At 54.0% G+C, this 23,137-nt stretch overlaps 1 protein-coding gene across 3 annotated transcripts; it reads right to left on the reverse strand.

Annotated features, from left to right (window-relative positions):
• Positions 1–358: 358 nt before the first annotated feature.
• Positions 359–21,882, reverse strand: EGR3 (early growth response 3). Of its 3 annotated transcripts, XM_081514892.1 has the most exons (3): positions 4,966–5,952; positions 4,515–4,567; positions 359–3,675 (listed from the first exon to the last, which is right to left on the reverse strand). In XM_081514892.1, the coding sequence occupies exons 2-3, from the start codon at positions 4,552–4,554 to the stop codon at positions 2,666–2,668; spliced, it is 1,050 nt and encodes a 349-aa protein (XP_081371018.1). In that variant the 5' UTR covers positions 4,555–4,567; positions 4,966–5,952; the 3' UTR covers positions 359–2,665. The 3 variants fall into 3 exon arrangements, with proteins under 3 accessions (XP_081371018.1, XP_081371027.1, XP_081371007.1); XM_081514901.1 differs by lacking the exons at positions 4,515–4,567; positions 4,966–5,952 and adding an exon at positions 21,822–21,882; XM_081514881.1 differs by lacking the exon at positions 4,515–4,567.
• Positions 21,883–23,137: the final 1,255 nt, after the last annotated feature.

A 23,137-nucleotide genomic window follows, 5' to 3' on the forward strand; every position in this document is an offset into this window, starting at 1 on the left:
GTATTAGCATTTGCTCACAGTGCAAATGGTACAACATGACACCATTTCAATATTTCGGTTTTTAAAAATGCTGTTTTCATTAACTATATTATATTGGCATAACAATGTGACAAAGGAGCAAATGAAATGTTGGTGAAGAATTTCACCTTTTCACAATATCAAGCATATTTTTTTAACCTTAGTATAAGGTACTATAAATCCAAGAAATAAAAACATCCACAAAATATATTACATCTGGTTTGTCTTTTTCTAAGTACTCAACTTTATACAAAAGTCTTTCAAAAAATATCATTCCCCATAGGTTTTCCTGTTTAAAACCTGATTTTTTTTTCTCTCAGTTCACATAAGTTAGAGTGCATTTTCTCTTTTTTTTTTCTCTTAAAACATGCAGACATATAAAAAATCTGGATAGCACAACCTTTTGGCAACAAAGTCATTTTTCTCTTAGTTTAGCTTAAATGTCTGAGAACAGTTTTATTAAAACAAAGGAAAACTCAGAATTATCATGCAGTGACATGCATAGATCAGAAGGAGCAAGGAAAAAATATTAAAGGGTATTTGATTCCTCCTTCCAGCTTTGAAGTGACCAAAATTTTTGTTTTTTTTTTAAATAATCATCACATTATAAAAAGTATTCAGCAAAATACTGTCTCTGCAAAGAAAGATTTTACCCTTCAGCCGAAAAAATATGGGCCCTCCTGGCAAACTTCATCCACTTCTCTCTCCTTCTACAAAAAATCCAAGTACCTGGAAATCCACAATCCTCCTGCTCTATGATTTTTTTCCCCCTTTCACTAGATTCCTTTTAGTATTATTTATCCACCACCAAAAAAACCGGTGCTTTTTTCTTAAAAAAAAAAAAAAAGTGGGTAACGCATAAAGTGACTTTAAAAACAGACATTCTGTAAACTCCAGACCTGTCTTCCTTCTCTCTGGGCAGCTTACTGACCCCAGGAGAAATAACCCTAACAGGGAACAGTACATTCAGGCAAGACTGCAGTGGAAGCTGTGTCTCAGGCCAGCTTCCCTACTACTCCACATCCAGAGAGCTCCCCCTGTGCGGAGGAGGCTGGGGAGGAGGGGGTGCCTGAGAAGAGGTGAGGTAGGGCAGGGAGAAGGTGAGACTGGGGTATGGAAGAGATGTGCCTCATTCATCAACATGGATTAATGCAGACATCCCCATAACTTGAGGAAAATTTGGACACAGATGTGTGTCTATGTGTTTCTATGGATGCATATATACATACTCACATACACATACACACATAGGCAGATACAGTCTCATTGGTTACATTTTTTTCATAAAAAATAAATCGTTTAAAGCTGTATATGCCTATAAATTCTCTTTATTCCGGTGCACTGCACTGGATTGCCAAGTACCTTAGAGATTTAATTTTGCTAGAAATACATACTGTGTGCAGGTTATATATATATATGTGTGTGTATATATATATGTGGGTGTGAATACACACACATATTTACACACATACATACATACACACATGCCATTTACCTAAATTTGAATTCTACCTGTTGTATGGATGATGACAAAGGGGAAAAAAAAAAGGCTGTATTCCAATCAATGGTGGGAAGAGAAATGGGTACGTGAGTGAGAGAAAACAAAAAGATGGCGAAATGGGGTGGCTGGTTGAGGCCTGCCTTTTTGGAAAAAACATTTGGAAAGAGATGGGGAAAGGCTTAGAGGGGAAAGGCGGGGAAAGGCAGAGGGAAAACTCAGAGACAGAGATTTTAAAAAGTGGGGCTGAGGAAACACATTTCTAAAAAGGCAGGTTCAAGGATGGCTGCTCCTTCTCCCCGCAGATCAAACTGCCCTGAGGCCTTGAGAGGGAAGCGCTCGGAAAAGGAGGGATTCTGAGGGGCCAAACCCTAAGCGGCGGTAGCAGCACCGCGGCGGCGGCATCCGAGGCATTTCTGTAAGAAACATTATTTCTGAGCAGATGGAAGACCGTCTCGTCCCGCCACGAGCAGGCCACCAGCCCGGGACGTTTCCCTAGCGGCCCGGGGACCCGAAGTGGGGAAGAGTTTGGGGTGGACACAGCCCAGTTCAGCTCAAGAGTCTCACACACACGCGTGCGCGCGCGCGCACACACACAGAAACACACACACGCACACATAACACATACACACACGCGAGCACGCACACTCGCGCGCATCCCCGCACGCAGGCGCGCGTGCGTGCGGCGGGCAGCAAGCTCTGCGCTTTGGTGCGCTCCTTACCCCCTCCCCCTCTTGGGTCTTCGAGGGGGGAATCGAGGGAGACGTGGGGGGAACCGTGAGGTGCTTGGGTCCGGCGAGGCTTGGGCGGACCCCGCCTTCAGTCCCCGGCAGGTCCTTGGCCCGGCCCGGCGGCCCCTGGATCAAGACGATCCGAACTGAACAAAGCGGGCTAGACGCCACCTTTCCGCCCCCACACCTTGGCTAAGGGGTGGGCAGCGAGGGGAAGGCGCCTCTTGCCCTGGCCCCCGACCGTCGGCCGATGTGAAAGGGTGGAGACGGGGGACAGCGAAGGGAAACAAGGGGCCTTACGTCCATGGAGAGGCCAGGGCGCGGCCCCTGCGCCTCCGTAGGTAGCTTTTCGGCTGCGCATTCAGGCGAGCAGCCGGGAGACACTGAAGGGGAAAAGTGGGATCTGGGGGCCCGAGCCTCAGGCGCAGGTGGTGACCACAGGGGCCAGGGACACCGGGGCCGCCGAGGACGCAGAAGGCGCACCCCCCTTCTCCGCCTTCTTCTCCTTTTGCTTGAGGTGGATCTTGGCGTGGCGCTTGCGCTCGTCGCTGCGCGCAAACTTGCGCCCGCAGAACTCGCAGGCAAAGGGCTTCTCGCCCGTATGCGTGCGGATGTGAGTGGTAAGGTGGTCGCTGCGGCTGAAGCTCCGCATGCAGATCCTGCACTGGAAGGGCTTGTGGCCCGTGTGGATGCGCAGATGCCGGGTCAGCTCGTCTGAGCGGCTGAAGCGGCGGTCGCAGCCCTCCGCCGGGCACGCGTGTGGCCGCTCGTGGAGCGGGGTCTTGCTAGGTCGGTTGGGGTACTTGCGAGGCCGGATGGGCTTGAGCGTGAGCGGCGGCTGGGGCAGGCTGCCAAAGCCCGGGTGGATCTGCTTGTCTTTGAATGCCTTGATGGTCTCCAGCGGGGTAATAGGGGGCGGGTTGACCCGGATGGGGTCCATGCCCTGGAAGGGCTTGTGCTCCGGCATGGAGCCCATGTCGTTCGGGTGGTGGTATAGATTGTAGTCGGGAATCATGGGGAAGAGGTTGCTGTCCAAGGCCGGTTTGGCCGATTGGTAATCCTGGGGGGAATAGGCGAGCCCGGGGTTGCCCTGGGGGTCGTGGAAAGACACAGGCTCCGAGTAGAGATCACTGCAGTTAGAATAGGGGGGCAGCGCCGGATACATGGCCTCCACGTCCCCCTGCGGCGGCTGCACCATGCTGGCCGTGGAGGTCTGCGTGCTGAGTGCCCCAGAGGCCGGGGGCACCCCCAGAATTCCGGCGCTCATGAGGCTAATGATGTTGTCCTGGCACCAGTTGGAAGGGGAGTCGAAGGCGAACTTTCCCAAGTAGGTCACGGTCTTGTTGCCGGGGGCTGGCTGGAAGGAGCCCGAATATGAGAGTTCCGGGTTGGGCTTCTCGTTGGTCAGACCGATGTCCATCACATTCTCTGCGGAGAGCGGGGGAGAGAGGGGAGGGGTGAGTGAAGCCGAGTCGGCTCCCGGGCCGGGGCGCCCAGGTCCTTGCCCAGGTGTGGAGGGTGCGGCCGCGTGGAGTGCGCAGCGGATGGGATAAGAGGAAAGAAAGCTGCGCCCAGCGCAAAGCGGGCGGTGCCGCGCTCCCGGGCGCAACCTGGATATAGCAAAATACTACGGATCGGGGTGTGGAGTGGCTGCTGCACACACACCACACACGCCGTACACACACACTCCCGTATCACACACACACACATACACACAGGCGCGAGAGCTAGAAGCATTGTTGTTATTCCCGAGGTGGGGCGGGCAGGTAGCTGCAGCTACAGGTAGTTTCAGACCCGGAGCGCGCCGGGCTCTTGCTCTCCAGCGCACACAACTCGGCCCTCTTCCCCTAGCCCTGTCCGCGCCGGACCCCGCGCCTTTCCTGCCCCGACGAAGCCCCCTTTGCGCACCGCGCCCGGGTAGCTGACCCGGAGCGCTCCGTCGCTTTGTCCTCGGCGCGTAGAGGGGTGCTGCCCGCAAAGGGAGCTCTCCCGCCGCCTCCCCCAGCCCCAGCCTCCTCCGAGCCTGAAGGAGCTTTCGGCTCCTGCTGGAGGGGGAAAGCCCAGCCTCAGCTTAGCGAGAGTGGAGGGCGGCGGAAAACCGGCCGGTGTCTCCATGGCGGGAGTGGCCGCTCTTCCCAAGCTCCTCGGTCCGGGGATCGCCCCCCGTGGCAGCCCCCGGGCGGGTGGATCCCCACCTTCTCTCCTCCCCGCCGTCCCCACACCCCCACGGCTTTGCTGAACGCCCTGGAAAGGCAGCGTCGCAGTACCTCTCCCACCGCGGGGACTCCACGCCGCACATGGCTCCATCCCGGGTGGGAGGCTGAGGGAGTAAGGGGGGAGAGCGCGGGTGAAAAGGGACGTTGGGCTCCTCCCGGGAAAGGGGGCGACGGCACTACGCCTTGCGCGCAGCCCGGCGATCGCGCCCCCTAAGTAGAGAACCCTAGAGCCGCTCGCACCTACCTCCCTTCGGTCGGCGGCTGCCCCCACCCGGAAGAATCGAAGACTCTACCGTGGCGTCGCCAACCGAGCCTTCCCGATCGGGGAGGGCGGGAGGAGTGGGTGGGAAAAGCAACTCGCCCCCCGGAAAATTCCCAGCACGCGGCCACCCCCCCATCTCTCCATCCATCCATCTATCCATCCGTAGCTAGCTCGTTCCCTCCTCCTCTTCCTCTCTCCCTTTCCTTCCTCGCTGCCTCGCCGCCTCCCCGCCGCCCTTACCTGTAGCCATCTGATTGTAATGGGCTACCGAGTCGCTGCTGCCAGAAAAGAGGTTGAGCGCGCTGGGGATCTCTTCGGGGTACAGATTGTCAGGCAGTTGGTTTAGCAAACTGCTCATGGTCACTGGCAGCTTCTCGGCGAGTTTGCCGGTCATAGCACTCCCGAGCTGCCGCCGCCGCCGCCGCCGCCGCCGCTCGCTCCTAACGCAGCTTCCAGGCAAGCGGCATCCGAGAGGCGATCGGTGGTGCAGGGGAAAAGCATGCGAGAGGGAAAGTTCGGGGGGAGGGGGGAGGGAAGAGGGGAAGGGGTGGGCCTCGGGAGGGGATCTTCTCGTTTTTGAGGGGTGGGTGGGGGAGAGGGCAAAGGGTGGGTAATCTTCTTGGATGCTTCAGCTGGCGCCGTGGTAAGAGGCTGGGTCGTGGTGGTGGTGGTGGGGGGCGTGTGCGCGAGGTGGGTGGGGGCTGGGTTGGGGTGGGGTGGGGAGATTTCGGTCCAAGGGGGTCGCACGCGGCCTCAGTATTGATATCACCAACAGACGCGCGCCCGTGGCCCCCCCGCCCCCCGATCCGCCACCGCCACCGCCGCCACTGCCTCTGCCAGCCGCCTCTGCCGCTGCCGCTGCCGCTGCTACCGCCAGCACCAGCCCCGCCGCTTCCTAGCAAGCTCACTGCTGCCCAAAAGCTCCCAGCCAGGGAACTCCACCAGCCTATTTATCTGAGCCCCGGGAAAGCTCCGTGACGTAGCTGCCCATATATGGACAGACAAAGCCCAGCCGAAGGGGCGCGACGTCACAATGGAAGCTCCTCACAATGGAACATTAGAAAGCAGGAAGCGGGCCGCAGCCAACTTGCGGCGCCCGCACCGCTCGCGGATCTTAAAAAAAGAGAGAGAAATAGAAGAGAAGAAGGAAAGAAAATTCGAGAGGCGAGAGGAAAGAGGGATGTAACTGAAAGTGAAGCGTAAAGCGCGCAGCGCGGGGTCGAAAGAGCAATAGCCTCCTGTGTGTTTATTTGGTGTCGGCACTTGGAGAGAGAGCGTTCATAAGCTCTCAGGGCCGGGCGAGGGGCAGTGAGGTGGGGCGGTTTGCAAGTGGCCTCCGACACTCTCCCCCCAGCAGGAAGAAAAAGGATTGAAAACACACGGCGGGGGTCCCTTTGCAGCCCGGGAACTTATGGGGAACCCGGAAGGTGTGCGCTCCGACCCTGCCCCCGCGCCGCTCCTCTCCTGTCCAGGACTCCTCTCGCCTGGGACTGGGACAAAGTCCCTCTGAGGAGAACTCCAGCGGGTGAGGGGTCTCCGGTCTAGCACCCCGGGAACTTTTGTGCCGCACTCCCTAGGGTTTGCCGCCCACATTCCTGCTGCTCCCTGGGCCGCTGACCCTGAGCTGACACCCTGCTGAGCGTAGTGTTGGGGAGATTGGTAGCTGCAGAGCGGCTGCTTTGGAGGCGAGAACCCCGCACCTCGGGAGGTCGAGGGTGTGCAATTTTGGTGGTGAAGGAGTGAAGTCGAGGGGATAGGAAACACGTGCACCAAACCCTTCCAAAATCCCCTAATGGTTCCAAAGCACCCCTTTGGCCACGGGATGGCAGGAGGGCCCAGCAGGCCCAGACGCAGTCGCTGTGTAGTGCTTCCTGCGAAGGGCGCACCACCGAGTTGAGGCAGGAGTCTGCCGAACCCACAGTTTCCGAGCCACCGCGGCGACCTCCCCTGGTCTCTGCCCTCCCCCTCGCCTTCCACGGGGCTGTCCCCATGGCTGAGTGCCGGGTGCCCTGCAGTCAAGGGCCGCCTGTTAGCCGACCCCGAGCGCTGTCACCTCCCGGGGGAGGCAGTGATCCCGGGGGCGGCCGATACGTTCCCCGAGGCCTGTTCCCGGAGCGCGCGCGGCGGGGCCGCAGGAGAGGGGGAGGAGAGGAAAGGAGCGTGGGGGAACGACCCCAGATCACACCGGCTCGGCGTAGGAGGATTCCCTCCTCGGTGGCCGTGTGGGCGCGGTGGATCCCGCGGTCCCTGGCTGGGGAGCCAGGGTTGGGGGAACGTGCATTTCTCAGGGGGAGTGGGAGTGTTGACAAGGAGGAGGAGAGGATCCCCGGGCCTCACTCCGTAGGAGGGCCACGCGGGCCGGGGACGTGTGGGAGGAACTCCCAAGCTGCTGCTCGTCGTGGGGGTGGATGACAACCTCGCTCTCCTCCCCTCCACTTAACTCAATAGAGAGCTAGGGGGTGGGAGGGCCCGGCCTCCCCCGGATCTCCTCTGGTGCTTAGGAAAGGAGGGATTCCCGCCGCCCGCGGGCCCCTTCTCCCCCGCCCCTGCTGCCGCTCCCGCCAGGCTCCCTGCACCTATACCGGGGAGGTTGTGCGCCCCCGGGCTCTCCTCCGCCCGCGCGGCGCGGGGAGGGAGCGCTCTGCAGCGGTCCCCGGCTCCGGCCGGAATCAGGGCATGCAGCGCCTCCCGCCCCCGGCTCCCTCCCAAGGCGGTGGGGCGGGAGGGGGGGGGCGATTGGCCGGCCCGGGGGCGTGGGCGGCAGTGTGAGCCGGGCTGGGCGCGGGAGGGGCCTTGGCGGCTGCAGGGAGGGTCGCGGGGCGGCGGGCCAAGCCGGGAAGAGCCATACAAGGAGCGGATCCGGTGACGCGCCGGCCGCGCCCCTTCTCATTCTCGATTTGGCTGCAGATTCCGGTCCCCGGATTTGCATATTTTGGCATCCAGTGGAAAAGGAAAGAAGAACGGAACCCGCAGCCTTTAAAGGAACCACACAGGCTGCAGCGTCACCTAGGGAGGCGGTCTGGGGGGCGTGAAAAATTAGCCAGCGGCTCCGGCCTCTGGCCGCGGAGCCTGGCAACTGGGGAGAGACGGGTGGAGGCGGGGAGCAGCGACCCCCGGCGAGCATCCGCCGCTCCAGTTCCGGCCGTGGCCTCTCCGCGGCGCTTTCTGCTGCGCGTGCACCCGGAGGTGGAGAGGGGTTCTGTGGAATCCTGTCCGGGGCCAAGAGACGCCGCGAGGTTCGCGGCCTTCAGGCGAGCCGCAAACACCAGTGGTGCCTGCAGTGCCCATGCTTCCCCGCGCGAGGCACAGCTCAGCCCGCGGGGGTGGCGGGGAGGATGTGTGAGCGCTCCCGGCCGCCCAGCTGAACTCGGGAGGACCCTATCATGATGCACCCCCACCCTCGTTGAGACCCGGGAGAGGAAGGAGATTGAGGAGGTGGAAACCCCGGGCCTGTTTGATAGGCATCCACATTAGGAAAGGCAGAGGCCGGTAGGAGAATCTGGGATTCTTGAAAGCTTCCGGGGCCCCAAAGACCATGGAGGAGTGTAGCCATTCCAGAGGTGGGCCGCAGACACTTTTAGGCCAACTGGACCTGTTGCATTCAAGGAGAACAAGTAGAGGCTGCAGGTCTGCTCCAGACCTGCTTGCTTGTTGGTGAGAATGGGTAGGAGTCTTTTTTTTTTGGCAAAATGCCTGTCCCCTTCTTCCTACTTGTCCCTGACCTAGAATGGGAGCCTTCAATTCGATTAAATAAGTATTCATTAAAACTTTAGTGTGATCTTGGGCAAATTTCTGAATCTCTTTCTGGGTCTGTTTTCTTGTCTATAAATTGGGATAATAATAGTACCTACCCCTTAAGAGGGGGTCCCCTAGTGGCTCATGGTAAAGAATCCACCTGTCAGTGGAGGAGATGGGGGTTCTGTTCCCTGGGTTGGGAAGATCCCTTTGAGAAGGAAATGGCAACCCACTCCAGTATTCCTGCCCGGGAAATCCCGGATGGAGGAGCCTGGTGGGCTACAGTCCATGGGGTCCTGCAAAAGAGTCAGGACTTAGCAACTGAACAACAACAACAACAATCCCTTAGGAAGAACTAAATTAGATAACGTCATAGAATACTTCTGCTAGATCCCTAGCAGCACTCAATAAATGGCAATTATTATTGGTAAACTCTATTTTCCCCCACCCTACCATGTGACAGAAAAGCCCTTTCCCCTTGTGTATCTTAGGGGTGAGTGTAGTTCACACAGGGAGTAAAAAGGGCCAGGTAGGAAATTCCATACCCTTCATCACACATATAGGTGTGATCATATACAGGAAGGTTTTATTTGTGAGCTTTACATCATCACAGAGATGGTTAAGGAATGGTCCCCACTCTGTGAGAACCCAGACAAGGATGGAGCCCTTGGTAACTGGTGATGACATAAAGTAGGATACCAAGCACTCATTCAGTTGCTCTTTAACACTCTGGAGCATCCTTCTAGACATGTTATGGAGGATGGCTGTGGCTCCAGGGTGGGGTGGAGGATTGGAAGGATCCATGCTGGGGAAAGCCTGCCTCTGCAAGCATGGGTCCTCACTGCCTGGCTGCTGGTCCGATTACAGCCCACACAGGTGTCCCCTGTCAATTTGGATGAAGGTGGCAAACAGAGGCCAGGGATCTATGGTGGGCAGGGGCAACTCTGCCTATTGGAGTTGGGGTGGGAGATGTGGAGTGGCCCCTTAGAGACTAACAGCATTCTCCCTTCTGCTTGCTCCATCTTGAATGCAGCATAGAAAAAAAATTTCCCTTCCCTCCTGCTTTCTCGCCTCTCTGCCTCCTGAACAGGGGCTGAGGGTGATTGTCTCAGTTTTATTGGCGGGCTCAGGTGAGATTGCCAAGGGCCTAATTACCTGAACTGGAACCTCCAGACTTGTTGGGGAGCGAGTAGGCACTGGTTCAGGGCATCTTCACCCTGGAGATGGTGAAAGGCAGGCCCACGGCTCTGCAGCAGGGTCAAGGCTGCCCATTCCCCGCTGCTTACCTCTGGGACTGCTGCTGCTTGTGGGGGCAATGAGTGTGTTTGTCTTGGTGAAGGAGTGGAGGAAGGAGGGGACTTGGCCCTACAAATGCATCACGGAAAAAGGCCAGGTTGGAATTCTGTCTTGCTCCTTAGTCACCTCTGCCCTCTGAACTTGAGATCCTTTTTGCTAAAGATATCCAGTACTCCTCTGCTGTCTTATAAGAAAGAAGCCCTTATTTGGGGGAGAATGGATACATGTATATGTATGGCTGATTCCCTTTGCTGTCTGCCTGATACTATTAATATCACAACATTATTGATTGGCTCTACTCCAATATAAAATAAAAGGTTAAAAAAATAAAGAAGCCCCCAATTCTTTCAAACTGGGGTGCTGGCTAGTTAATGCCTTACCATCTCAGACAAGATTTGCCTTTTTATCAGAAAATGCTTAGAAGAGGGTACTGTGTGACCCAAAGGAAGTTAGCCCATTGTTAAGCATGGTGCCTGGAAAATGGTAGGAACTCAGATACGCTGATGGGCTGAGGTCTGACTGTGGGATGTCAGACCCAGTGACAAGGATTTGGAAGCTTGGAGTGCAGAGAACATCTGGCATTCCTCAAGTCACACCAGGCACCCATGTAGAGAGCCTACCCTGGTGAGATTGCTCCTGAATGACAACTCCCTCAAGGGCTTTCAGTTGCTTTCTGTTTGGGGGCACCCCACAAGAGATGGACTGTTCATCCGTGGAATCAACCTGGACAACCCTCCTTGGCATTTTAGAGGTCATGTAGGAGACCTGGGTTCGATCCCTGGGTCAGGAAGGTCCCCTGGAGGAGGGAATGGCAACCCACCCCAGTCTTCTTGTCTGGAAAATCCCATGGATAGAGAAGCCTGGTGGTCTGCAGTCCATAGGGTCACAAAGAGTTGGACATGACTGAGCAACTAACACACACAGCCAGCTCTGAGGTGAGATGGATTTGGTCTAGAAGCCCATGGAAGGAACTTGACAGTAATGAAGATTTGGGGCGGGGGGGGGGTGGTCCTGGTTAAGAGTGTTGTCTGGGGATTGCTAGAGGTGTCTGGCTCACTGATCTTCTGTACCCGCAAAAAATGGTGGCCCGTGGAGATACATCAGCTTCATTCTTCATAACAATTCTGTGAGGAAGCTTTAAAGGCTGCCCCTCAATAGTTTTTTTTTTTTTTTCCTTCTTTCATGAAAGATCTAAGGCATTGGAAGAAATTTGAGTAGTTAGTTGGAGGGTACTTGGCCAGGAGGCCAAGGAGGGTACTTGGCCAGGAGGGTACTTGCTTAATCTTCAAGCTAAGATTTGAACTCAGGGTCTTGTGACTCCAAAGATACTGCTCTTAATTCCAGCCTTTCTGGCTGTGGGGAGAAAGAAAGGAAACGGCAGGTGTAGGTAAGAGGAAGTGAGTGCATGCTTATCGTGTCCTACTCTTTGCGACTCCATGGACTGTAGGGCACCATGCTCCTCTGTCCAGAGATTTGCCCAGCAGGAATACTGGAATGGGTTACCATGCCCTCCTTCAGAGGATCTTCCCGACACAGGGATCTAACCCGCATCTCCCGCAGCTTCTGCGTTGTGGGTGGATTCTTTACCACTGAGCTGCTGGGGCAGCCCAGGTAAGAGGAAGGAGAGGTGTAAAACCTATGGAGAAGGCAATGAATAGAAGAAGGCCTACAGGGATCTGCCTCCCAGCATCCTCTGGACCCAGCTGGCAGATAGGGGAGGAGTCCCCTCCCAGGGGAGAGGAGGGGCTCCAGCCCACAGGCAGGTCAGGGAGGAACAGTGTTTCTGCCAGGGTTCCCAGTAGGCAGAAGAACATCTGTCCCCTTGGAGCTTGGGTCCCTCTGCCCTAGGCTGTCGCAGAGGTCACAGGCTCCTCACCAAGCCAATTGTACACTTCCTTTTGAAACATCTGCTGTGCCAACATTTGAACAAACTCATTATAATCCCATTGAATAAGAGTGTTTTTGCTTACTCTTGAAGCATTGGTGGGGAGAAGCTAGTGACTGAAGGGAGAAAAGTCTTGTTACAAAGTAACATTTGCTGGGGGTGAGGTGGGATACAAAGCCTTCCTGGAGACCCCTCCTCAGACACAAGTCCCAGGCTGTAATTGCTATCTGGGTCCAGAGGTTGAGATTTCAGGCAGGGCTGGGCTAGGGAACGGAGAGAAGGCTGGTCTTAGATAGAAGGCAAGACTTGGAAAAAGTGTACTGTATGGGGACATGGAAAGAACAGGCCCTGGCCTGGGAATCAGGACTTCTGGCTTCCACCATCAATTATCTGTGTGACCTTGGGCTGCCCTCTGACTCCTGGGCTTTTGGCAGGGATTGGACTGGCTAACCTACCTCTAAATTCCTCCTAGTAGTGGTGATCCAAGAGTTCTGGATTCTATTTTGGAAAGGGCTGGGAGGGGAATTTGAGGGAGAATGGATACATGTATGTGTATGGCTGAGTCCCCTCACTGTTCACCTGAAACTATCACAGTATTGTTAATTGGCTATACCCCAACAGAAAACAAAAAGTTTAAATTAAAAAATAAAGGATACATTCTGTGCCATGAAAAAGAATAAATTCCTCCCAGCAATGTTGATCCTTGAGTTTTGGATTCAATTGCACAAAGTGCTGGGAAGAGATGCGTGTTCCCAGCCAAGTTTGGGCTTCTAGGACCCTCAGGGAGGAAGACGGATGGGTCAGGGGGTGAGGGCTTGTAATGGGAACTCGGCTGTCATAGCTCAGGGGTGCATGGAGGGTAAGTGGAGTCATGTGCTTGGGTGGAGGGGGGCTGCCATTGCCCCTGGGGGCCACAGTAGGGCAGCCCCCTTCTCAGCTGGGAGGGATGATGTCTCTGCAGTGAAGACTCTTGGGGCATGAGGCTTTTTGGAAAGAGGAACTTTGTCATCTGAAGTGAACCAGAAAAGGTATGAGTGTGGGGGTGGGTGGGGGAGGCAGTCGAGGGAGCAAACAGGGAGTGAGACAGAAAAGGAGGGAGAGAGCGGTGAGAGCAGAGATGAGAGCAGGGGCCCCCTACCACTGTTGCCTGCATAACCAGTGTTCTGCTGGCTGTAGGCTTCAAGCATGTGACAGGTCAAGCATCTAAAAGGCTGGCAGGTTCCTTTCCTCTCTGCCCTGGAAAGAAAACTGTTGGGGAATCGGAGAGCTGTGGTCTCTAGGTCTTGATGTTTCGGATCAGCTCCCAGTCTCAGGACCCTTCTCAGCCTTAAACAAGTGGGCCCCTGGCTTCATCCACCGAGGCGATGAGTTGGGGGCCGACTTTTGGCTTCTTCTTTGTTGTTTTATGTTGTCAAAAGAAAAAAATTACCCTGGGATGTGGGGAAAAGCAGTTGATGACTCTTTTGGGCCCAGAATTCGAGGTCCTCAGTTACGTTAGCATCCTCTTTCACCAGAAGGCCCAGGCAGGGCTTCCTGATTTTTGTTATGCTGTAGCTCTCCTAGAAAATGAAATTCTTTACAACCACTGGTGTAAAGAACTGACACTGCCCCTGGCCCATGCCATCACTCTGAGGGCTGACAGTACTAGCCAGCTGGTACCTACAGGAAGTCCGCCCATCAGCCTGACTGATGGCATGAGCTTTTTCTGCTGGGGTTCAGGGCAGATGGGCAAAGGAGAAGGGGCATGATAGATTTCTCTTTCTCTCTGCAGAATTATTTTGGCCTTTTAGAATTATCTTGCCCCAGATCACCAAGAAAGTTACTGGATGACAAGAGATTGTATCTGAGCTCCCTGGAGGCAGGGACTGAGTTTGACTCCTCTGCCTCCTCAACACTCCCCTGGCTGTCCCCAGCAGGTGCTCCATAGGAAGTTGTTGACCCAACTCAAGTGTCCACGTGGGTGATTCCGAAGATGGCCGATTTGAGGGACTCAGGATCCACAGTGTGCTTCCTACCTTGTTCTTGCATTTCTACCACTCCAGCATCCACCCCCCCTATACTATACAGGATGTGGGACCCCTTGTCCACCTTGTTCTTGCATTTCTACCACTCCAGCACCTCCCCCCACCACATACTATATAGGATGGGTTCTACCACTCCAGCACCCACTCTCCCCACACTATACAGGATGGGGGACCCCTTGTCTACCAAAGTTTATTTCTCACTGGAGTGAAAGGAGAGGCTCCTGTGCCTGGGACTAAATTCTCTCGTTTCAGTGAGACATACCTCCAGGGAGCACTTCCTGTAGAGGGACTCAGACTTGAGACTGGGATTTGCCATGTGTCAGAGAACAGGCAGTTTAAAGGGAAGTGAGGGATGAGACTGAGGTAGAAGTGAGCACACACAAGGCAGGTCAGTTCTCAGAGGAAGTGCTGCCAGGGAGTTCAGGCAGGGAAGGACTTGCAGGAGGACAAGCTCAGAGACAGGAGAAAGCCTGATGGGGGTGTTGATCAAGACCTTGAGGACTGGATTGGCTAAGACCTCTAAGTGAGGAGGGGAGGTGGGAGGAGGGGAGGGAAGGGGAGGGAAGGGCAAGGGTATTCTGTGTCAAGTGAAAGTGTTAGTCACTCGGTTGTGTCTGACTCTGCGACTCCATGGACTATGTAGCCCACCAGGCTCCTCTGTCCATGGAATTTTCCAGGCAAGACTACTGGAGTGGATAGCCATTCCCTTTCTCTAGGGGATCTTCCTGACCCAGGGATCAAACCCAGGTCTCCTGCATTACAGGCAGATTCTTTACCATCTGAGATCCAGGGAAGCCCATTCTGTGTAAGGAGCTGTGATTCACCCCTTATTTTCATGTTAACTTTTTTTTTTTTTAAATCTCTGAAACTAGCTAGAGCCCATTAGCACTGTCCTTTCAGAACTTCTCTGTTAGTTTGTGGATGAGTGAGGAATCCTAGAGGAAGGGAAGGAAGACAGCTCTGAGGCAGGATCTGGAGATGCCAGCAGACACTGGAACATAGGCTCCAGAAAGGCAAAGGCTGGGATCCAGACCTGCACTCCTGTACCCCCAGCTAGAACCTGGCTTATGGAGGTTCTCCATAATGTGGAAGCGCCATCTGTATCTGTAATATCTGTGAGAGAATGAATGTGCTAGACCGTCTACCATGTCCCGTGTGGGGTGCTATTAGCAGGAACAGCAAAGGGACTAAGTCCAGGTGTGGACTCCACGAGAGAGGAGGTGCTTGAGGAGTCCCAAGGCAACGTGGATCCCAGGTTGGGGGCGGGGTAGGATTCATCAGACATAAACTCAAGTGGTAATAGCCCCGTTAATTGAGTGGTAATGATCCTTGGCATTTTTCATCTTCAAAGACAGAAACGAACTGTAATTAATACTACCGCCACCCGGGGGCAGGGTGGGGGGTGGTGTGGAGAAATTTGAGCTGTTGTTGCTGCTCAGTCGGGGAAACTGAGGCACTGACAGAGAAAGTGCGGTTAGGAGCGTCGATGCCAAGGCCAGCAGAGCCTGGCGGAGTCGGCAGGGGTGCCCTGAGCACCGCAGAGCGCTACCCCCTTCCAAAGCCAGGCAGCGGGGGAGTAGAGGTCAGGAATGATGGGGAGGGGGCGCTGGAGACCCGCGCAGGGGCAGAGAAAGAAGTCTCAGCTGAGGGCCTGGCCGACGGTGGCAGTGGGCGACTGGCTTTGTCGGTGGCTTGGAGGAGGAAAACTGGCCGGGGGCCTCAGCTCCCCGCGCTCCGGGGGCGGCGCTGGAGGGGTGCGCGGAGCAGGAGAGGCGACCTGAGAGTCCCTCGGGCCGCGCGCGGCACACTCAGCCTGAGTCACCGGCGGCTCCGAAATGCCTCCCAGTTTCCTCATCGCAGTCTGGCTGGCCCGCGCCAGGAGGGAGTTTTTCATTAGGGTGATTATTATCCTGCCATCATTAAGAGCCGGTAAACATCACCCAGGGACCGAGGGCGCGCGGTGGCCTCTAACTGCAGCCCGGGTTCGCAGGCCCAGGAGGTGTGCAGCGCCACCCCGCCTAGCCCCACCATCAGTTGGAACCACCTGTGGGGGCCCCAATGCCATCCCGCATCTAGAGTGATGTTTTCTCTGGACCACAGTGTCTTGGATGACATCCTTCAGTTCAGTCACCGCTTACCCAGAAAAGCCTTTCCTCTGATACCCTTGATCCATGTGTCCAGGGTTACAAGTCCAGTGCTAAGTGCTCACTGCACCAAACAGCACTCCTGGGTTGTGCTGGTCCTACCTACCTTTGCACATGAGTCTGTGTCATTCTTTGATGGATGTCTGCCTCTCACTCTCCTGCCCCAAGTTCCAGAAAGGCAGGAGCCACTTCTGATTTTACATATTCCCATGATACTGTCCCCTCTCAACCCACCCCATGCCCACCTAGTGCTACTGTGTGGTGTAACAGCAGGCTTCAGCATTTTCTTCTTCTTCGTGTTTTGACCTCACCACGTGGCATGCGAGATCTTAGTTCCCTGAGCAGGGATTGAACCTGCTCCCCCTACAGTGGAAGTGGGGAGCGCTAACCACTGGATCACCAGGCAAGTCCCACAGGCCTCAGCATTTGTGAATTAACAAGTTCTCATGAGGCAAGAGAACTGTTTGCTGATTGCCCCTCCACCTGATTGTCTTCAACATTTAACAGTTATCTCTTGTGCACCTACTGTGTGTCTGGCATTGGAGACAGAGCTGTGATGAAAAGAGCTTGTGCAAAGAAGACTCAAGGCCTAATGAGGATTCAGGGTGAGAATGGGCTATAAGAAAATGCATACGAGGTGGCAGTTAAGTGATGTGAGGAAAAAGAAATGAGGATAGTGGGGTGATGGGGCGTGCACACTGGGATCCTGTTATATGTAGTCAGTCATTCTTCCCCAACGCTTACATTTGTAGCTAGCACTAGTGCCACAGACTAAAGTACTGACTCAGAATATTTGGGGTCTGTGCTGTTAGTTCAGCTGATTTATTGGACGCTTTTTGAAAATTTCTGTGTAAATAAGATCTTTGTTTTTAAAAAAGATTACATCAAAGTTCACTAAGGAAAGTCAGGTCTCTGAAGGCAGAGGCACCTGGAATTGGGCCCCTTGCCCCTAGAACAGCCCCTCTTCCCTGGTCAGCTTTCCCGCCTGCCACCAGGTGGCCTGAGAGAAAATTCTGACGCAGTCTTCTTTAGAGGCCTCTGGGGAAAGGATGGCAGTGGGCCAAGGGTGCCTGTGGCTGTGAGTACCCCAGGCCTGACTCTCAGAGCCTGCACTGCCTCTCACACCAACCCTCTCGTGGATGGGCAGGAGAGCTTCATCTAGACCCCAAATGAAAGAAAAAGTTGCTGCAATGGAAACTCAAACTAACCTCCTCTCTTGCCCCACTTCCCTCCCGCGGTCACACTTCCGGCAGCCACCACAGGGTATTTTGGGTTCGAAAACAAAGCGTCAGATCTATTTGAGCAAGTTTTTTTTTTCCATCGGAGTAGAAGCCCAGGGGCCTGTGGCCACCCTGGGCTCAGCCACTTCCCCAGGGAACTGACGCGTTTCCCTTTCTCCACTGAAGACCAATTTAGCAAGTCAGACTGGCCACTTTTAGCTTCTCCTTTCCCTGGCCTGGCAGCAGGCAAGGGCGCAGGGGGTGGGTAGGGCTGCTGGGAGGAGGGTGTGTGTCTCAGTGCCTTCCTTGTGGCCTTCAGGGGAAGGCCTGGTTCCCTTCTTCAGCCAGAACCTTCTCTTCACCCCTCTCCACACACCACCACCTGAAACTGCACACATATACACACGCACACACACAATCACAGACACACACACATAAACACACACACACATAATCTACACAGCTGCCGCCACAAATCCACTTGCTGTATCAGGAGTCTGAAAAGTGAGAGTTAGGGTTAGGCCTTGGTCTGATCTCAGTTTAGTTCAAAGGATGGTGTGTCCCTGTCACTGGTGGGCCAGTGGGTAGTGGGTTGTGAATGAAGTGGGCATGCACACATGGAGACCGTGTGTGCATGGAAATCCTATGTTCGCCACTTCCTGAGCTGAACAGTGCATGCGCATGCAGCTAGCATGGATGTCTAGAAAGAGCTTGGCAGAGGCAAAACCCTGGAGTGTCTAGCGGGTGCATACACCATGTGATTTTGTGTGGGCTGGTGTATTTACAGTGTGTGTGCAGGATGCGTAGAGTAGAGGTGTGTGTGAGTGTGTGCACGCACGTTCATAGACGTGTGGATGGCAGGGCCTGGTTCTCAGGGTGTTGCAGGGAGGAGTACTACAGGCGAACTCTGGATATGGGTGACCAGCATCCTCGTGAGGAAATGCAGCTTTCGCTCCGAGGAGGTGGGGGATGGACAGAGAACTTCCAGGCTTCTTTTGTAATCCCTTCAATTCTTAGCACTTGGCCAAGGCTCCATCCATACTGGGGAAGGAATGTTGGGGCTCTGGCTTCACAGTCGCAGTGAGTGGAGACAATCTATTGCCTTATGGTGACTTGTGTATCTACATCCAGCTGTTACTCTGTGTGTGTGTGAGTGAATGAGTGTGCCGGTGTGTGAGTATGGGAGTGAGTGCGGGAGGTCTGAGTTTGTGTGAATGAGTGTGGGTGTGGGCGGAGAGTGTTTGGACTCCTTTCAGGCACTGCCCGGGCTTGTCCTTATGCCCAGGCCCTAAAGGAAGCCCCCTCGGCTCACTGTCGGCTTTTTTCATGAGACTGGAAGTGAAAGTTGGACCCAGGGCCCTGCTGTGCCCACCTTTCTGACAGGCTCAGCCTTTTACCTTTGAGCTTTTAGCTTCCTGCCGGGTTGCGAGATAGCAGTGGGGTGGACTCCAGCTCCCAAGGAATAAAGGGGGCAACTTCTGTGTCCTGCCCTCATTCAGGGCAGGTCAGGAGGATCCCAAGTCATATTGCTTTCTTTCTTTTATTTGGCCATGCCATGCAGCTTGTGGAATCTTGTTCAATCCCCGACCCAGGATTGAATCTGGGCCCCGGCAGTGAAAATGCCGAGTCCCAACTACTTGACCGCCAGGCAATTCCCCCAAGTCATATTTCTACCCTCTGTGCCCGAGTGCAGACCCAGGGCCCCGGTGCCCCTCCGTCCTCCCTCCTCTAGGTCCCTGTAGGGTTTCCCCAGGCCAGGATCTGGGGAGGGGAAGCTCTATTGCTGGCCCCTGAGCCTGGGAGAGAGTTCTCCTGAAATCCTAGGGTCTCCAGCTCCCCACATTTGCAGACTTCCCCTTAACCTCCTGATAGGGTCTTCTGGCTCCTGCCGCCAAATGCATTGGGTTCTTTTTCTTTCTTAATCCCAAGAATACTCATTCTCTCCTGTTCTAGTGGCTTCCTCTGACACCCCTGCTCCACCCTGCCAAAGGGATAGTGGTAGTGGCTTTCTCTACCATGCACCCAAATAACCACACAGAGTTGAAGAACATTCAGCTGGAGGAGGGTCTCAGAGAACACCCGTACCAAACTATTTTATGGATGAGGAAGCTGAGGCCCAGAGAGGGCAGCTGCCGTGCCCAGGGTCACACAGCAGTGAAGTGTAGCCCTGGTGTTAAAATCAGGTCTTGAATTCTGATCAGTGATTCTTTCAGATGAACCTGGTCTGGTTCATCAGACCAGATGGCGGTGCCTTTCTTTCCTATTCCCATCTTTTTTTGACTCTGTCTTCCTCGCCTATTTAACTGAAATATTTCCCTTTTACTCTTTGAAATGCCCTCTCTGTGTTAAGTGGGATGGCTTGCATTTGGTGGCACTAAGGTGGTACTCAGAGCTAAGTCCTCAGTCTTGACATAGCTTTCATCTGTCCTCTCCAAAGATTTTTCTCCTTCATGGTCCTTCATCCCCCAGGATTGTCAGGTACTCTGTCCTCCCCTCTTCCTGAGCCAGGCTCTTCAGCTTCTATTTCTCCTTTCAAGTACCCAGGAGGCAGATGAGAACCTTAAGGAATTTTCTCCTTTCTTGAACCTTAGTTTCCAGATCTCTAAAATGGAGTGAGGGTCTCTGCAGGGGAACTATAGGTATTTGTGTATGTGTGTGCATGCAAGTGTGTGTGTGTGTGTGTGTATGCTCATCTCATGTGTCTCCCAGCAGCTCCTGGGGAAAATAGGAAAGTTAATTAGTGCCAGGATGAAAGATGCAGTGGAATAATTGCAGGTAATATTAGGACAGCTGGGAGGGTGGGGCTAAAGGCCTGTAGACCTGGGGCGGGGGTGGACAGGCTCCTAGCTCCACTCCTGCAAACAGATCAGATACCTGGAGAGGTGGGGGGAGGGAGTGTTCTGAGTGAAGGGTCTTTGTCTTTACAGGGAAATGCTTGTTAGTTGCTAAGGAACTGGGTTGTCTTTCCTGGTCCAAGCCTCCCAATGTTTTGCTAAGCTTGGGAGGGGGATGCTGGGCTGGGCTTGAGGCTCCCTTGGCAGTTGGCCCTCTCCCTGGGGCTGCTGACACTCCAATAGGTCTCTTGGGAAAGACTCATCTGGAGAGGGTGAGCCCTCCCATTACCCTCAACCTGAATGCTTGCTCCAGCTGAGCTGGGGAGCAGAGCAGGTGAGGTGCAGGCAGAGAAGGAAAGGAGAACACACATTTACTGAACAGCCTGCATACCAGGCACTGTGCCGGGCGCCTTCCGTGCCATCTCATTTAACCATTGCAACAGATCTTTAAGGAAGGCACGTGTATTTCCATTTTTTCTCATTATACTGTTTTCTTTTTGCAGATGAAACACAGGTCCAGAACAGTTGAGTAAGTTGCCTGAGGTCAAAGAGCTATCAAGTGGTAGAAACTCTGCGAACTTAGTTGTGCTAAGAAAAGTTGTGCTTTTTAAATTACACCACCTCATGCATCTAGCTGGCTTTTTTCTTATCCCACAGGTGCTTAGCACTAACACCTGAACCCATTACTATCAACCCCCATCACCACCATCATCACCACCATCTTCACCATCAACGTTATTATTATCATCTTCATCATCAGGAATTCTTCCTATATGTCCTTTTCCATCTCTCTTTTAGCAGTTATTACACAAACAAAGTTCCAGGAAGCAGAGGGGCGATGCAAAGGATTGAGGGTGGTGAACTGTTGGGGTATTTGCCTTGTGCAGGTTGAAGGGGGTGGTAACGGCCTTGAGCTGGGCCAGGCCATTGCTGTCAGTGTCAGGGAGCTGACCCTCTCCACAAATCATATTTAGTCTAGAATAACTTGAGGCTAGGGGAAGGGAAGACATGAGGGGGAGACTCCCTTTAGGTTCTTTTAGAACTTCCACCCTTCCTTCTTGGCCTAACCAGCTTCGGGATAAATAGAAGATCCAGCCTTTATTTTATGCAGCCCAGAGGGTAAAATGAGAGCACTCTTTATCTGTGAGTGGGCTTCCCAGGTGGTGCTAATGGTAAAGAATCAGCCTTCAATGCAGATTAGACCTAAGAGACAGGGGTTCACCCCCTGGGTGGAAAAGATCCCCTTGAGGAGGGCATGGCAACCCACTTCAGTATTCCCGCCTGGAGAATCCCCATGGACAGAGGAGCCTGGCGAGCAACAGTCCATAGGGTCATAAAGAGTCGGACATGACTGAAGTGACTTAGCATGCATGCACGTTACCTGTGAGTACTGAGAGTGGGAAGGCCCGAGTTAACACCAGATTCTACCATTACTATTTACAGAACAGGGAGGAGGCCCCTTAACTTATCGGAATGTCCGTTTCCTCATCTATAAGATGACAATTGCAACACCTGCACTACTAGGTGGTTTTGCCAATTGGATGAGAGAATATGTATGAAGGCCTGGTAGGCTGGGAAGCCAGGCAGGAATGAATGCACTGAAGGAGATATTACATGTCAGGCATTTGGCATGGTGCCTGGTATGCAGACAGCACTCAACAAATGGTATCTGATGATGATGATGATAATATCAGTTCTCCTGTCTGTAAAGGGGTCACTAATACTCCTCTTGGGCTTCCCAGGTGGCTCAGTGGTAAAAGAATCCTCCTGTGAATGTAGGAGGTGCAGGAGCCACAGGTTCAATCCCTGAATGGGGAAGATCTCTTGGAGGAGGAAATGGCAGCACACTCCAGTATTCTTGCCTGGGAAATCCCACGGACAGAGGAGCCTGGTGGGCTATAGTCCATAGGGTCGCAAAGAGTTGGATACAATTGAACAGGCACGCAGTACTCCCTTACCTTTTTTTTAACCGCTTTGTTGGCAATCTTGAAGCAATCTCCATGCTCATTTTGTTTCTTCCTGGAGGAGGCAGTGAAAAGAAAAGGGGCAAGAGGCCCAAAGCCTTCTGCAGGTGGACAGCTGAGTCAGGTGGGCTTCCCCAAGTTCTCCTGGCCTCCAGACTTTCCCTGCCGACCCCTGGGAGCTCTTTCTCTGTGGCTTTCAGGGACATCTGGCAAGGCTGGCTTCAGCCTAGTGCCTGGGCTAGTTTTGTTCTTTTTTCAAGTTTTGGGGCCAGGAGGGTGGGGGTCTCTCCAGCAGCTAAACTAAAAGCCCAAAACACCAGAGGAAGAGAAAAGAGGTGGGGTGGGGGAAGGAAGGAAAGCAAGCCGATAATTTCCTCGAAGGATAAACATCCGATTTTTTTCCCTCACCCAAAATAAACATGCTAGCCACAAGGAATTAAAAGCAGAAGAGGGGAGGATATGTCTCAATTTGGGGCTGCTCTAGGAAGCTGACCTGCTATTTATGCCGGCCCTGGACACCGACCAGAGCTGCCAATTACACTATGGGCCTTATGGAGGTGGGGGCTGTGGGGAGAAGGGCCCAGAGGGAGGGAGGTTCACACATATCCAAAGAATCCCTTCAAGGGCTGCCTTCTGTGACACTGCAAACCGACATTTCCTTTGGCTGCTTCGTGTAGCTCTGCTGACAAGCCTGCCTGGTGGCCTAGAATGGAGTGGGGAGTTCCTACTACTTGGGATGGTGTCAAACAAAGGCTGCTCTACAGAACAAGAGCTTGCTGTCCATCACCTGGGTGGAGAGCTGAATCTACAGATGTGGGGGCAGGGAGGGGTTGGGGGGGAACATCATCCAATCCCTTCCCATCACACACTCAGTCTCCCACCTCCTGCTCTTTTTCAGATCCCCATGGAAAAGACACTGATGCTGGGAAAGATTGAAGGAAGGAGGAGAAGGGGCAACAGAGGATGAGATGGTTGGATGACATCACTGACTCAATGGACACGAGTTTGAACAAACTCTAGGAGATAGTGAAGGACAGGGAAGCCTGGTGTGCTGCAAGTCCATGGTCCAAGTCACAAAGAATTGGACATGACTGAGCAACTGAGCAACAACAACAATCACTAAAATCTTCCCACTAGTAAAGAGTGTGCTGGGCCGAGGGGTTGGCCAGGGCCCCTTGCCTTCCAGCTAACGCAGGGCACAGCTTTAGGAAGGTAATAACCCCGGGCCTGGTTGCAGCCTGCCCCTTTCATCTGGGGATCTCAGGCACTCTGCATGCGTGAATCACCCATCTTGCTGTATTCTAGCCAAG

This window comes from Giraffa tippelskirchi, chromosome 1 (assembly GCF_054371585.1).
Source record: "Giraffa tippelskirchi isolate mGirTip1 chromosome 1, T2T-mGirTip1v1.2.pri, whole genome shotgun sequence".
NCBI lineage: Eukaryota > Metazoa > Chordata > Mammalia > Artiodactyla > Giraffidae > Giraffa > Giraffa tippelskirchi.

Coding starts and splice junctions, on each gene's coding strand:
- EGR3 (XM_081514881.1), bottom strand. CDS start 5,119: ATGACCGGCAAACTCGCCGAGAAGCTGCCAGTGACCATGAGCAGTTTG. Junction 3,676..4,965: donor TTACAATCAGATGGCTACAG/GTAAGGGCGGCG, acceptor CGCTCTCCGCAG/AGAATGTGATGGACATCGGT.